Source organism: Amblyomma mixtum, chromosome 7 (assembly GCF_055824585.1).
Source record: "Amblyomma mixtum isolate Tamu chromosome 7, ASM5582458v1, whole genome shotgun sequence".
Taxonomy (NCBI): domain Eukaryota; kingdom Metazoa; phylum Arthropoda; class Arachnida; order Ixodida; family Ixodidae; genus Amblyomma; species Amblyomma mixtum.
This window is the reverse complement of record NC_143018.1, coordinates 114,872,853-114,889,319: the sequence shown is the minus strand read 5'-3', so window position 1 is coordinate 114,889,319 and position 16,467 is coordinate 114,872,853. Positions and strand designations below refer to the sequence as shown.

The window sequence follows — 16,467 nt, the reverse complement described above, 5'->3', positions numbered from 1 at the left end:
GCTCGTTGGCAGGCAACTCTGGTGGCGGCCGGTCAAGACCGCAGACGCCGGGTAACTCATGCATTGAATGACAACCTCAAGCGCATCCGTATAGTGCAGAGGGGAGCACCTTTAACCTTTGCCATGAGCGATTACCTGAGTCTACTTAAAGCCCGTTACCACGTGTTGCTCTGCCAGTCATCACGGGCAGCTAGTCGTGCACACCAGCTCGGACGGCCGATATCAGACCCGGCTGTGCTACGACACGTACGCGCAGGGACGGCAGAGGAATTCGCTCCCGCTACTGTGCCTTCCGTGACACTCCCAGACGGCACCCAAAAGCAAAACCACGTCCGATATCTGCACGATCTTCGCAAGCCACTTTTCGAACCTGTTTTCTACGGACAGTTGGCTACATCTTCAAGATGGATATGACGGGCTTCTACAAAGTTTTTTTGGAAACTTGTCACGAGTAGCTGAAGAGTTGCATGAAAACCTTTGCGCACCAGCCACAAGCCAAGAGCTGCACGTCATCCTGCAGAGTATAAATGCAGCCTCTGCCCCCGGTCGAGACGGCATTCCAAAAAGTTTTTATTCGAAGTTTTTTTGCGAGGTGCAAGGAGCGCTGCTGAAGATGGTCAACGGCTTCCTCGCGGATGGGTTGCGTCCAAACTCTTTCCGCGAATGTCGCATCATACTCGTTCCGAAAACGGGCGGTGACCCCTCCGACCCGCAAGCATGGCGGCCCATAAGCCTCTTAAACGCAGACTACAAAATAGTCGCATCTTTACTGAACACAAGAATGCGGACGATCCTGCCTCACCTAATCCACTAGGCTCAAACCAGCAGCGTGCCTGACCGCTCTGTGTTTGATGCACTGACACTCACAAGAGACCTGTTCACATTTGCCAGCAGGACGGGCTTCAGCGGGTGCTTTGTTTCGCTTGATCAGGCGAAAGCATTCGATCGGGTGGAACACTCGTATTTGTTCGGAGTCCTCGAAGCCTTCGGATTCCCTCCGCAAATTGTTAGCAGGCTGCGCTTACTTTACGCAGACCTGAATGCTCGTCTCTCCGTAAACGGCCACCAGAGCGCTCCCTTCTCAGTCACCCGCGGCATAAGGCAAGGATGCCCTCTCTCTCCCCAACGTTCTTCGTGTTATGCCTGCATCCACTCATCCGGCGCATTAACAGCAGCCCATCCATACGCGGCTTCCCTCTGCCTGGCCAGGGCCAAATCAAGGTTTCGGCCTACGCCGACGACGTGTCGCTTTTCCTCAAGAACGAGGATAGCTACGCCGCTTTTTCGCGGCTGTTCCTCGAGTACAGCGAGATATCGGGGGCCCTATTGAACAGGATAAAGAGCAAGGCACTAAGGTTTGGCACCATCACACCGAACCTTGCGGGCGAGGTGAAGTGGGTGCAGGGAGTGAAAGTCCTGGGAGTAGTATTCCTCGCCAGCAGAGAAGTAGCCCGCTAAACCTGGACTAACCTCCGCACGAACGCTAAAAAACGCCTCTCGGTGGCGTTAACTTGCCGCCTTTCAATGGCAGAGCGCTGCTATATAGCTAAGTCTACAATCCTAGCCGCATGTTTTTTTTTGTCGCCCGCATCGCAAACCCACCGCGCGCGTTTGCTCGCAGGCTAACCTCGGCCTGTGGCTCTTTCGTTTGGGCGTGCAAAACCGAACTTGTGTCACGAATGTTCATGCGCCTTCCATCGTACATTTGTGGGTTTGGTATACCTTGCATCCGCACCATGTGCAATGTCCTCGCCTTGCGAGGAGTACACGATCTTGTGCGCAACCCAGACTATCCCGGGAGAATACTCATCGCATACTTTCTGGGTACAGCGCGTAACGTGTTTTTTGCACAACATGTGGTGTGCCCTACAGCCGAGCAGCCGCCGGCATTTTTTGTTAACGTACGTCGCACACAGGCGTCGTTGTCTGCCAGCGTGCCCGATCTGGATGTGGATGAAACCCCGCCCTGCAGGATGTTTATTTTTTTATTTATTTCCTCAAAGGTCTCGGTTGAGACATTACATGAGGGAGTGGACGGTATCTGGCAAACAATGGTAATAAATGTTAAGATGGAAGGCTGGCGACGCTCCGCTTGAATTCTAGTGGGTTGATGATAATGGCAACTTCGGTGGGGAGGTCATTCCAGTCTCGTGCAGTACGCTGAAAAAATGACTGCTGAAATGTCACAGTATGGGCTTGTAGGGGATACACTGCGTTACTATGGCTGAACCGGGCGATGCGGTGGGCTCTTTTTATGTAGGGGTTATCAAGAGGCAAAGAATGGAAAAATTTATGAAAAAGGTTAAGACGTGCTATCTTACGGCGCGAGGCTAGGGGGGGGGGGGCAAGTTGATTCGAGCTTTTAGTGCTGAGATGCTTGAGTGGTAGGAATAATTAGATAGAATGAATCGTGTTGCGCGGTTCTGAACCAATTCGAGGGCGTTAGTAAGATTATTGTGGTGCGGATCAAAAATAGCGTTAGCGTACTCAAGCTTGGGACGCACGAAGGTTTGAAAAGCAAGCTGTTTAATAGGGGGAGGAGCGAGTGAAAGGTTGCGGCGTAAATAACCTAGAGCACAATTAGCAGAATTTATTATGTGATTAATATGACAGGTCCAAGTTAGGTCACGCGAGATATGCACACCAAGATATTTGAATGATTTGGATGTTCCAATCTGCAGGTTATTAATATTATAATTAGGCGCTACGTAATTACGACGACGGTGAATGGACATTAACACGGTTTTAGAAATGTTTAATGACATGAGCCATGTTTTACACCAGTCCTGTATGCGAATAAGGTCAGTTTGTAATGCGAGATGGTCGGTGGAGTTAGTAATGCTTCGGTAAACGACACAGTCATCGGCAAAGAGTCGGATATGAGAAGAAATGTTACACGGTAGGTCATTAATATATATCAAGAAAAGGAGGGGCCCGAGTACCGTTCCTTGAGGTACCCCGGAGAGCACAGGTGTTAAGGATGAAGAGTGTGAATTGGCATATACGAACTGCTGACGGTTAGATAAAAACCCTCGAATGCAGTTCAGAACACATGGATGAAAATTAAGGCGCGATAACTTTAGTAAGAGACGACCATGGGGGACCTTATCGAAGGCTTTTTCGAAGTCTAAAAACACTGCATCAGTCGGGATATTACGATCAAGGTTTGAATGTAAGTCGTGCAGGAAGAGTGCCAGTTGGGTGTCACAGGAATGATTCTTGCGAAAACCATGCTGGCTTGAGTGAAAAAAATAAACGGACGATAGGAAATTAGCAATATGCGAGTATAAAACATGCTCCATTATTTTGCAAGAAACGCTTGTTATGGAAATCTGGCGGTAGTTACTCGGCGATGATCGGCTTCCTTTCTTGAAGACTGGGATGACCTTGCCCACCTGCCAGTCACGTGGAATCGAACCGGTGTTCAGGGATTCCTGGAATATGAGCGATAAGAACAGGCTACACGTATGTTTAGTATTTTTCAGCACTTTGGCGTTGATACCGTCCACTTCGAAGCACTGTGAAGCACTAACGGTCGCTGAGCTGAGCCGCGAACAACTCCAGAAAACCAGACGGGCACGCTGGCGCCAACTGACCTCAGCTGCGCTTCCTGCAGATGTCAGGGACTTCGGCTGGCTGCGAGGCTGGCGGGTCCTGTCCACAAGAGACCGCCTTGCGGCGTGGGGCGTGGCGCCCTCCGCCCGATGCCCGCAATGCGGTCTTTTAGAAACGTTGCGGCACGCTATGTTCGACTGTGTAGTGGCGCGCACCTTTTGGGTACTAGTGTCACGGATGTTTTTAACCCGCCTCGAACCGCGCACTAGTTCACGCGAACTGTTCACAAATATGCTCTTGTGTGTCGGCATGTTCGTTTTGCGGCGGCAGCGTGGAGCGGCTTCCTTAAATGGGCGTCCGCAAAGAGCAATGTTTCCAATGTTGCAGCGCCTACGCACGCGCCTCTTTGAGGAAGCATGCGTGGACGCACTGTCAATGAGTGAGGCTGAGTTCTTGCGCAAATGGTCGACATATTTGATCGTCCTGCGCGGCGGTCGAGTGTCGGCTCTCTTACTGCCTTATTGACGTGCTCAGTGCTGCGTCACTGCGTATGTGCGTGACTGATCAGAGCATTGAGTTCAGCAGTTTTGCTTTGTATTTTTGTTGACATTAGAAAAAAATAAACTTCTCTTTCTATGCCGCCACCGAGTGATTCAGATCTTTTGCGGGCGCAAGTCAGCCCTAATAAAGAGCTTCGTTTGCAAGTATTTCTGGTGTCTTCCTGACCGCTAGACTGCCGTCACTAAAACGTGACATCTGGTGGAGGTGCGGGGTAGCCTTCCATGTTCCGGACACCCCCTACAAGCCGTGACGCCAGCCCTCTGAGTCATCAACCGCAGGACCTGAGTCCAGTCCACCGCGCAAGCCGACGCCTGCAAGGGGACGCACCAGAGTTCAGGAATCTGCCGGACCCTACCCGGAAGCGGAAGCCAGCCGCAACGTTCACCATGAGCTTGCCCCAGACGACGACTCCAATCATTCTTCAGCAGTCCCGGGTGCCACCAACCCCGACCCGGCCAGCGACCAGCCGAAATCGAGGAATTTTTGCGTCGGGAATGATGCTCATCGCCGAGCCGCCTATCACGTTCCCCGTCGCCATCGTCACCGCGCTTTGTATCTCCTAGCCGAGGCTAGGCAGTGCGCGGACGCTCCCCCAGGTCCCGAAGGTTAAACTGAATAAAGCAGCCTCTGGAGGTGAGGTTGCTTATGAGCGCAAGAACTAAGGTCCTTCATCAAGGAAAACACAGGACTATGCCTCAGCTACGACGACCCCTACGATGACGACGACGACTGCTACGACGACGACGACTGCTACGACGACGACGACTGCTACGACGACTACGACTGCTACGACGACGGCGACAACTACGACGACGACGACAACTACGATGACGAGGACAACTACGACAACAACTACGACGACAACTACGACGACGAAATCTACGACAACACCGACGACGACACGGCCCGACTGGAAGTTTTTATAGCTGCCCTTAAATCTTATTAAGAACGCTAAAGGACTCGAAGTTAGCATTCTCTGTGTTTATTTTCATTTTAAAGAATCGAGGCGATGCTTCTTTGGGAGGGGGGTAATGCCACGTATCATTGTCGTGTCCGTTCGTTCGCGCAAGGCTGCAGAAAAGGGGTGTTATCATTTTTGTTCGTGACGCGAGAAGCGACCGGACTTATCTCGATTGTTCACAGCCATGAACAGCTGCATCTACGTGTTTCCAGATTACTCTAGATGATCTCGACCTGTTATCTCGAAGTTTCCTTGCCGGCTTTAAATTGAACGATGCCGCGAGCAGCGGGCATTCATAGTTCGACGATTGACGAGCACGCTTGTTGCTTACGCCGCCACCGAGTGATTCAGATCTTTTGCGGGCGCAAGTCAGCCCTAATAAAGAGCTTCGTTTGCAAGTGTTTCTGGTGTCTTCCTGACCGCTGGATTGCCGTCACTAAAACGTGACAAGCTTATAAAACATTAATTCGGCCAAAGTTAGAATACGCATTTGCCATCTGCGACCCCGCTCAACTTAACCTAAGTAACTGTATTGAACTAGCCCAAAATTGTGCCGTTCGATTCATCTACTGAAACTACTCATACTACACCAGTGTTACTTCCCTCAAAAATAATGCATGCTTACTTAACCTCAAGCAACGTCGCACAGTTGCAAGGCTGTACTTGTACCACATAATGTATCATAACTTTTCTTACAACTGTCCTATCCAGCCTGCTCATCGTTCTTCAGCCCGCACAAGCCACCAAAATGCCGTTTACCCACCCCCTGCTCGCACCGTGACCCATCTTCATTCCTTCTTCACCCAAACAGCGCGTGACTGGAACAGTCTTCCCTCAAGTACCATGCTTCATACAAACCCGGACCATTTTAAGAAAGCCATCGAAAAAATGTTATTAACACCAGGTTACTAGCCCACCCCTCATGTAAAGCCCTCACCCGAGGGCCCTTGAGGTATGTGTAATAAATAAATAAATAATAAATAAATCCCACCGCTCGTATTTACCAGAGATGCTCAGTTTAGTTCACACTTAACAATGTCCTCCACACACAGATTTCTACTGCGAGCTGATCGCACAAATTACGGTAATTAAACCGCAACTTTCGCTTCACTGTCGCTGTGTAGCGGTTCAGCAACTATCATTAAACAATTTTCACCTTTGCAAATATTTAAAAAACGAATAACAAGTTCATTACTTGAAGCATTAAAGTTGTTTAATACCTTAAATTTTATAGTTACAGAGGTACTTGCGGCGTTTGTATGCATTTGTTGTTTTGCACACGACTCAGTGTTTGCTTGCAATTATTCGACTTTATGCTTCATACTTATTGTAACGTGGCTGCTTGTACATATACATTATATGCAAACAAAATTGTGCCACTTATTTCAAATATCAGGCAATCCATATTTATGCAACTGGAAGTTTTTGATGAATAATATACGCAGCACCGCTCTTCAACCTGGTCATGATCGGCCTAGCAGAAAAGCTACAAGAACTGAAAGACGTCCGGCACACAATATACGCCGACGATATAACCCTTTGGGTGCACAAAGGCAGCGACGGTCACATCGAAACGGCACTGCAACTAGCAATCGAGACAATAGAGGAATACCTAGAGGGTACGGGTTTACGATGTTCGCCGAAAAAGTCAGAACTCCTACTCTACCGCCCCACGCAGAGGGGCAGACCACCCGGGAGTGGTCGGAATGCGGCAACGACAAAGCGCGAGTACGAAGAGATCAGACTACGTACGAGAAACGGAGCAACCATCCCGATAGTACATACAATTAGGGTCCTCGGCATGATAATCGAGGCCAACGGCGTCAACGGCGAAACGATCACTAAATTAAAGCACAAGACAGCTAACGCCATGCGAATCCTCAAGAGGGTCACTAGCAGAAGAAACGGAATGAGGGAGGAGAGTCTCACACGACTCATACACTCTTTCGTCATTACCCATATTGCGTACGTTGCGGCATTCCACAACTGGTACAAGGGAGAAGAAGCCAAGATCAATGTCCTCATTCGCAGGGTGTACAAGATAGCACTGGGTCTACCCGAGTCTACCAGCACGCATCGCTTGCTCCAGCTCGGACTTCACAACACGCTTAGCGAAATCGCCGAGGCGCAGCGCACTTCACAACTGGAAAGATTAACGGGAACGACAGCAGGCCGCCAGATCATGGAAAGTCTCGGCATCCGTTACCACGTACAACAAGGCCAGAAAGTCGCCATTCCAAACGCGATCAGACAAACGCTAAGAGTCGACCCGATTCCACGAAACGTCCACCCGGAACACAACCGGGGAAGAAGAGTGGCCAGGGACAGAGCTCTCCTGCACAGCCATGGAGACGATACGGGGACAAGGTTCGTTGACGCCGCGGAATACGCAGAACGCTCGCGATTCGCGGTTACGGTCGTCGATTCGTGCGGCAAAACGCGCATAACGTCAAGTGTAGCGTGCGAACGCGCAGAAGAGGCGGAGGAAGCGGCGGTGGCACTCGCCCTCACGGATCCGACGTGCACCGTGGTTCTCTGCGACTCGCGTCAGACGGTTAGAAACTTTGCCAAAGGATGGATCTCACAGAGAGCGGCCCAAGTCGTGAGGAACCGGCAAGTCCAGCAGGAGGTAGAATTCCAAACCAGAATTCAATGGTTCCCGGCGCACATGGGAGAAATATCGAGGACGTATCGCAACCGCAACGAGACGGCACACGCCAAGGCGCGCGAGCTCGCGAACCGCGCCGGCGACCGTCGTCCGTGGAATAGCACCAAAGACTGCTTGACCAGCTGCAACGAAATTACCAAGGCCCTCTGCCTGGCCCGCCGAACCTTCCCTCCGCCCAGCGACAAGCTGGACAGGGCGCACGCGGTGACCCTCAGACAACTGCAGACGCTCACGTACCCCAACCCGGAACTATACCACAGGCTTTACCCCGGTACATACCCGACAAATATATGCAAGGTCTGCAACGCCAATGTAGCCACTTTAACTCACATGCTCTGGGACTGTAACAAAAACCTTCACGGTGCTAATTCCGGAACCCTCCCGCCGCGGTTGGCCGCTGCCTTGCGCAGCCCCAGCCTCGGGGACCAACTCTGGGCCGTCCAGCAGGCCCGCGAGGCGACGGCGAGGCAGCGCCTCGACGTCCCCACGTGGGAGACCTAAGGCCCCGTCGGCGAAAGCTCTGCAGGACTATGAATAAAGTTGTTACCAACCAACCAACCAATGAAGCACCCATGTATCTTAACTGTTATTAAGGCGAAAGCCTTTAATGTCTCATCGTTGTAAGCAGCAGTTGTCGACAGAAATGTCACGCTTTTCAGTTGGTCGAAATGGTCGTGACGTCACAGTGCGCGAATTTCAAACGGGGCCAATGGTACTTTGGCTAGTAACCTGGCAACCAATCGAAGGGATCGTATAGTAATGCACCAAGTAAGTGGGACTGAGCTTAGTTAATTGCTGAATTACTCAATTAGCCTAATTAACTTTTCTACTCAGGCCATATAAATAAATAAAACCGAGTAAGAAACTGGTCGAGCTCGGGAATCGAACCCCGGTCTTCGGAGTGTGAGACGAGCATGCTATCCACTCAGCGACTCGCTTAGGGGAACTCTAGGCACGGCCAGAACCTGGAATCTCTTAAGAGCACTAATCGATCCGACCAAAATAAAATCAGAAAACAATAAAGCCATCCACAGGTTCATCCACTCCTTCGAGGGATCAGACATCACCCTACTGGAGAAGGCACGAGAAAAATGTTTCGGCGATCACAACCCCCCGCGATACCAAGGAACGTATCGAGGAGCCGAAAACGAGAAACTCGACCGCCCCATAACTGTGGAAGAGGTTTACGCGGCCATAAGAAACACCACCAGAAACACGGCAGCCGGAGCGGACAGAATCGACAACGCCCTAATCCGCAACCTGAGCGACGACCTCATACAAGAGCTCGTCAGCTTTCTTAACAAACATTGGGAGGCGGAGACGGTTCCCGAAGATTGGAAACACGCCGAAGTAATAATGATACCTAAACCTGGTAAAAAGCTACAAATTGAAAACCTCAGGCCCATATCACTCACGTCGTGCCTTGGCAAACTTTACGAACGGGTGGTAACTTTAAGACTGCAAAATTACATGGAAGACAACGACTGTGTACCACATACCATGTTCGGCTTCAGAGCGAAGCTCTCGACGCAGGACGTTCTCCTCCAAATACAAGAAGATGTCCTGCGAAACGTACCTCGGACGGGAGAAAATGTCATAATGGCCCTGGACATCAAAGGGGCATTCGATAACGTCAGCCACGAAGCGATCCTTACGGGCCTAGACAAGCTGGATTGCGGGCGCAGAATCCACGGCTTCGTCAAAGCCTTCCTGTCCGACAGAACTGCCACCATCGGCATAGGAGACCTTCGATCGGACAAAATTCGCACTCCAAATAAGGGAACACCCCAAGGGTCAGTTATCTCCCCCTTACTTTTCAACATAGCTATGATAGGCCTAGCTCGAAAACTAGAGAACATCGAAGGCATCAGGCATGCAATGTATGCTGACGATATAACAGTCTGGACAAACACGGGTTGTCTCGGAGAGAAGGAAGAAAGGCTACAGCAAGCGGCCTCTTGTGTAGAGCAATACCTCGCAGAAAGAGGACTCGCATGCTCGACCGAGAAATCGGAACTGCTGAGAGTCTGGAGAGGCAAGCAAAACCGGACCGTCCCAACCAACGAGGACCTAAAACTCAACGTCTACCTTGACGGGACACCCATACCCGAAAAGACAACAATAAGAATTTTAGGCATGTGGGTTCAATCCAACCAGCGCAGTACTCACACTTTTACCCTGCTCAAAGCAACAACACTACAAGTCTCACGCATGATCACCCGCATCACCAACAGGCGACATGGCATGCGTGAAGAGGACACACTCAAACTAGTCAGAAGCCTTGTAGTTAGTAGAATCACGTACAGCCTACCCTACCAGTGCCTCAACAAAAACGAAATACAACAAGCGGATGCCCTGCTACGCAAAGCGTATAAGACAGCGCTCCGACTTCCGCGCAACACGTCAACCGAAAAACTCATGGCCCTGGGATTACATAACACCTTTGAGGAGCTACGAGAGGCGCAGCTTGAGTCGCAAAAATTCAGGCTGTTGCAGACAACGACTGGAAGAGCGCTCCTGCAGAGGCTCGGATACCGCGAGCAGATGCGAGAAATGACGAGGACGGCAACGATCCCCGACGAGCTTCGCAAGACCCTCAAGGTAGCGCCAATACCAAAAAACATGGATCCCAACCTCCATCGAGGCAGAAGAGAAGCGAGGGCCGACTTCATCGAAAGAACATACGCTCCTCAAGCCACGACCGTGTATGCAGACGCGTCTTGGAGAGGAGGAGACACCAAAATCGCTGTGGCGGCGGTGGTCGATTCGTCTTTACGCGAAATGACCAGCGCGTCTCTCCGAGGCTGCACAGCTGCAGAGTCCGAGGAAGTAGCCGTTGCTCTAGCGGTGGCGGAGGGCTATAGAACCGGGCGGTCGCTAACAATACTCACCGACTCTCAAACAGCCTGCCGAAATTACATGAATGGCAGGATAGGTCGTCACGCGCTCCGTATACTCCTCGCAGCGAGCGACAGAATTAAAAACCAGGAAGAACAAAGCGACAAGATCCCACACAAAATTGTGTGGGTACCGGGGCACACGGGGGTGGCAGGGAACCAAGAGGCCGACAGGATAGCTCGAGGATACATTACTTTCCGAGCATCCGATGAGCCCGCGGAACTCGCGCCAGCACCCAGGGATTACTCGGCCATACTACAAAACTACAGAGGCAGAAGATTGCGGTATCCCCCACCGCACAAATCTCTCAGCAGAGAGGAAGCTGTCACTTGGAGACAATTACAAACAGGCTCTTTCCCAAACCTACATATACTAAACAAAATGCACCCTACCATATACGCGGACAAATGTCCCTGGTGCGACGGAAAACCTACTCTCTATCACATCACATGGGCCTGCCAAAAGATAGACGTGGTCCCCAAAATACAAAACCCGAGTGCGGAGCAGTGGGAGACTCTGCTGTCCAGCGACCGCTGTGAAGACCAAGAAGGTCTGGTACAGCGAGCTCAACGGGCGGCAGTGGCCAGCGGAGCCCTGGACTGAGGGCAACCGACCACTGATTAGAGGCGGACGACTTCGACAGAGAAGACTCCTGGGGGTAAAATCAAGGAGAAAACGTCTCTGAAGATGCTCCCAAACCGCAGGAAAAAGGACTAGAGTAAAATAAAGTTTTTCCTTCCTTCCTTCCTTATCCACTCCGGCATGCTAGCTCGGTGGTTTTGGAAGAACAAAGGTGCGTCTAGTGAATACGATGTCTTCGCTCACTCCCATCCTCCTCCCTTCTCTTCCTGCGAGGTTTAGGTGTCCACCGAGATATGAGATACAGATACATTTCCTTTCCTCAAAAAACAATTTACCGACGAGCGAGGCATAGAACCGAATGGGCGATGGCGTTCTATGGACTCCCTGGCAGCGTTGCAAGACGCTGTCGCGTTCCACTCTTAGAGGCGAAGCTTAACATCCTAACCACACATCAGTGACCGCACTTTAGGTCAAAAAAGTGCCCCCCTGAATTTTGACGGGTGTCCACCGAGATATGTGAGACAGTACTGCGTAATTTCCTTTCCTCAAATACAATTTTCATTTTCTTCACTACGGGCCATCTTTGTCTTTCTTCTTCCACTCCCACTTCCTCCCTTCTTCTACGGTGTGGTTGAGGTGTCCACCGAGATGACAGAGAATTACTGCGCCCTTTCCTTTCCTCAAAAAGCGTTCAAAGGGCAAGGCATCGCGCCGAACGCGAACGGGTGGTGGCGTTCCGTGGACTCCCTGGGCAACGCTACAGCACGCTGTCGCGTTCCACTCCTAAAGGCGAAGCTTAAGCGTCATTAATTAGCAGTTATTTAGTATTCAGGCACAAATCAGTAATTAACCATTAATTAGTGATTTGTCGTCACTTAGTAATTGGTACTCAATTACATGTGACGCCACCAGTGCCACAGAAGCAGTCAAAGTGGTGCGTAAAACGCTTTCGCCTCTACGCACTTTAGACAGTCAAAGTGCCCCCTGAAATATTGCTGTGCTTTTCACTGTTTTGTTTTCTCAATCACACCAACAGGAGGTCCCACAGCAGCCATGAGCTACAGGGCCTCCTTATGTATTTTCATTTTTGTAATAAGTTTCGGTTTACTAAGTAGCATTTGATTTGTTTTGATTGCGTTATTATTTTAATTGCAGGGAACTGGCTACGTAGAGAATGCCTTCAAATTTAACGTAAGCGCACCCACGGATATTGGCGAGGTGACGGGCGCCATCGTTGTTTATTTTTTTGACAATATGAAAAAGTAAGTTTTTCCTAAATTTATAATCTTAATTGCTTGCTCTTTAGTTTACACTTTTATGTAATGGCGGGCTACATGAGGCTGTTGCAAGAAATCTTAAACAATGTGCTATCCATTCGTAACAGTCCGCTGCATATTACACATCAAAGCACACAAAAACTAGAGTAAGAAAACACCGGCTACGAACTGCACATCTAAAAAGCCTTTTAAATCAAAGGCAGGGCATGGTATGGAACAGGAGGGAACTCCAAGTGTTTAACGGGCGAGGGAACTGCACTGCTTCTTAAGAAGGCAGTGCAAGGAGTAAAATTCGAAATGTTTACCTCACGATAGCACAGTAATGTTGGCAGATTAGCAAAGGTTAAACAGTATCCCAACGACCAGCATCACCGAGAGTTATTTGACGTGTGCAAGAGCCTTCTGTATTTAAGAGAACGGCGGGACAAAAGTGGCGTAAGCCTAAGATCAGACATTTGCGAAGATGACGAAACATTCCTCTCACATTCATAAAATAAATCGCGAAGACATTTTTTTTAAACAAATTCCAATTTATATGCATGAACAAGCTTACGGAAATTCAAACGCCACCGCCGTGTTTTAGGATTGGCTGGTTCTCAGTTTTGCATATGTTTAACTCTGGGTTCAGAGGAGGAAGTAGTTCACTTCGGCGCAAGTGAGCAACATTTTAAGAGTTTTGTTTGAGGTGAAACCAATGCACTCAAACAATGCCAAGTGGCTAATTGGCCCTCGGCCATAGAAAGGCGTCCGCCTCGTTCGCCATGGAACACGCTGCATATAGACTTCACAGGCTCATTACTAGCTACACGTACCATGTTTTGTAGTGAGAGCTACACTGCGACAGCTCTTCCAGCCTTCAACTTGGCACTCGTTGAGGTCCGTGGTGGCGCCGTTGGTCAGGTGCCTGATCACGTGGGTTGGTCACGTGGGGCGGAGCAGCTGCTGCTGCCCGCGGCACGGCGTGCCGGGGAAACCGAGCTGCAACAGCTTTGCCCATACGCCGTGACGAGTGGAGGGGAGGGGGGGTGGATGGAGAGAGGGAGAGGTGTCGCCGCTGTGTAAATTGGCGGCTCGGATGAGCCGCCGGGGAAAAGACGGAGAGTGGTGGACAGGAGGAGCTGGCTCTGAAAGAAATCGGGGCTCGGCGTTGGAGCGAAACAGAAGCCAAGAGGAGGCGGCGAGCCGAGGACGCGGAGGAGGAGCGTAAAGCGTGCAATACTCCTCGATAAACGGCGTAAGAACGACAGGCTTCGGAAGGCGTGCCTAGCCGCCAATAGTCAAACGACTACAGCTCTCGCGTCACTCCAGGTTTAACCAGAGCTAAACCACGGCAAGTTTTTAGAGCGCAGCTCTTTGGCGTCCGTTCCTGGGTTTCGAGTCGTCGTCGGCGTTGTCGTCGGCCTCGTAACCAGCTCCGCCCCCCTTTCATCCCCCCAGCGCTAGCAGCGACCGACTGATACCGCTGGATGCCGCTGACGCCGTTAGAGAGTCAAGATAACATGACTGCATAGAACACCGTCGCCGCCATGCAGAAAGAGGAGGAAAGGGTCCCCCCCCCCTGTTCTTGTGTGGCGGATAGGGTGCTCTTCAGTTGCCGACGCGCCGGTTATTTCACGTAGGCCCCGGCACGTCGACGAATACGTGACCACCTTCCCACGGCTAGACCTGGTTCTTAGCGCTGCGGAAGCGAGGGTATCATATTGTTTGTGTCGGCATCGGCGGCGTTGTCCCTGAAACCAACTCCGCAGCTGGGGTTGACTCACTATCGGCGTCAGCGGCATCAGTCAGTCGCTGCTATCTCTTCCCTCCTCCCTTTATCGTGTTGTCCGCTTGCTGCGCGCGCTTCTGCCCCCATCGTTTGCCGCTGGGTGTACACGCCGCCCCCCTCCCCCTCTTCCTGCGAAAAATAAAAAAAAAATTCTGTGATAGCGCATACATGTGTTGCTCGATTTCTTTGCCTCAATCTATCGAAGAGGTGAAACAGCTTATTTGCTGCGCTCAAATTTCGCATTAGGAAGTAACGTAATCGTCGGTAATTTTTTTCCAGGCGCTTTCACGAAATAGGTTAAGGCACCCGTCTTGTCAAATGTTACATCAACCGTAACATCGACCGTAGTCATCAACGTATTACGAAGTCTACGCCAAATTAGGAATACCACTGATTGCTGCATTGCATGACGGGACAAGCTTCACTTTAAAAGGTGTGCACGATCTCTACACATTTAATTGCAAGCGCGTCAACCCTTCGATGTCCGAGACAGACAAAGTTAACAACATTCTTAAGTGGATCGCCGATGACGCTTTTCAAATGGACCTGGCGAAGAACCCCACCTCCGACAGTGCCGTCATCGAGCTGCGCTAAATCTTTGACAGGTTCGCAAACAACGCGCTCCTACCCGGCAGTCTGGTGCGCCTACCGAGAGTCTTGCTGGCTTGGCCCTTGGTCCCTCGTCTAAGGAGCAATCCCTGCTCATGAAGCGCGTCAAAGATTTTATACGCGAAGAAGTCGCCCGCCAGCTTTCTCTTCTCGATCACGTTCCAGACCCTGTCGGCCCTACTGCCGACCTAGCGCCCCCTCTTGCGCCTTCTATCTGCCGTGTTGTTCAGGAGCAGGTCGCTGAACTCCTGCCATCCAGCCCACCGCCTCCTCCAGTCGCAGCACCACTCACCTAAGCTGAAGCCGTTATCCGGACATCGGGCTCCCTTGCCCCTTCCACGTACCGCAGCAGTCCTGCCTATTATGCTCCAGCCCCTTCCATGCCACTTCCGCCAGCCACGACACCCTACGGACCCTTGTCCCGCCGCCGATAATTTATTTATTTATTCAGGTACCTACAGCGCCCATTGAGGGCATTTTTGTAGGGGGGATACAGTTGCAAAGTATACATTGTCATGCAGATGACACTGTGCACAAAACAAACAAACAAACAATAAAGATACAACGCATTCCAATGCTGAGCAAACTGATAACAAAAGAATCACGAAAGCAAGAAAGACAAAAAGAAAAGCATCGCGTTCAGTGACAATACATTCGGGTAGTGAATTCCATTCATTAATGGCAAGAGGCAGAAATGACTTGTTAAATGCGTTTGAGGAGCCATGGAGTCTTAGGATGCTCATGGAGTTGAAAAGACGGCGTGATGTTCCGAGGGGAGGGAGCAGAAGGGAGTGTCAAAGTGAGGGAAAACAATAGTACAATTTATGCAATAATGATAAACGGGCAATTATACGCCTATGCGCGAGAGGCTCGATGTCGGAAGATAATTTTATTTTGGTAATGCTAGAGCGGGTGTCATAGCTGGAGGAAATAAAGCGGGCTGCATGGTTTCGGACGGCTTCTAGGCTGGCTATTAAGTAGGCTTGATGTGGGATCCATATTGGGGATGCAAATTCAAGTTTGCTACGGACGAAAGTTTTGTAGGCTAGGCTGCGAATGGAAGAAGGGGAGAATCTGAGGTTGCGTATGATAAAGCCGAGTGTTTTCGATGCATCAGCAGCAATCTTCGTGATGTGCTCGGACCAAGTGAGTTTGCTCGTGATATGGATGCCAGGATACCGGTATGATTCGGCTTTAGTGAGGATGGTTGAAATGAGTGAATACGCGTAGTCGATATTAGTGCGCTTGCGTGATACCTGCATGTATTTGCATTTTGTTACATTGAGCGTCATTAGCCATGTGGAACACAAGCTTTGAATCCTTTCAATTGCTTTCAAGCTTTCAATTGCTTTGGAGCAATTCCTGATCATTGTTGGTAGTTATGCGGCGGTACAGGACGCAGTCATCTGCGGAAAGACGAAGTGTCGATGAAATATCGGAAGGACGATCATTGATGAAGATTAAAAATAAAAGTGGGCCGAGCACCGAGCCCTGAGGCACACCAGAGAAGACTTTTGTTGTGGGAGAATTGTCATTATCGATAACAGTGAATTGAGAGCGATCAGTTAGGAAGCAGCGAATCCATTTT

At 50.5% G+C, this 16,467-nt stretch overlaps 1 protein-coding gene across 1 annotated transcript in view; it reads left to right on the top strand.

Moving 5' to 3' along the window:
• Window positions 1–16,467, top strand: part of LOC149337265 (uncharacterized) — a 95,246-nt gene that overhangs the window by 26,159 nt on the left and 52,620 nt on the right. The window contains exon 2 of the mRNA XM_089554850.1: window positions 12,381–12,487. Coding sequence (XP_089410976.1) covers window positions 12,381–12,487 — 107 coding nt within the window. The remainder of the gene's footprint in view (window positions 1–12,380; window positions 12,488–16,467) is intronic.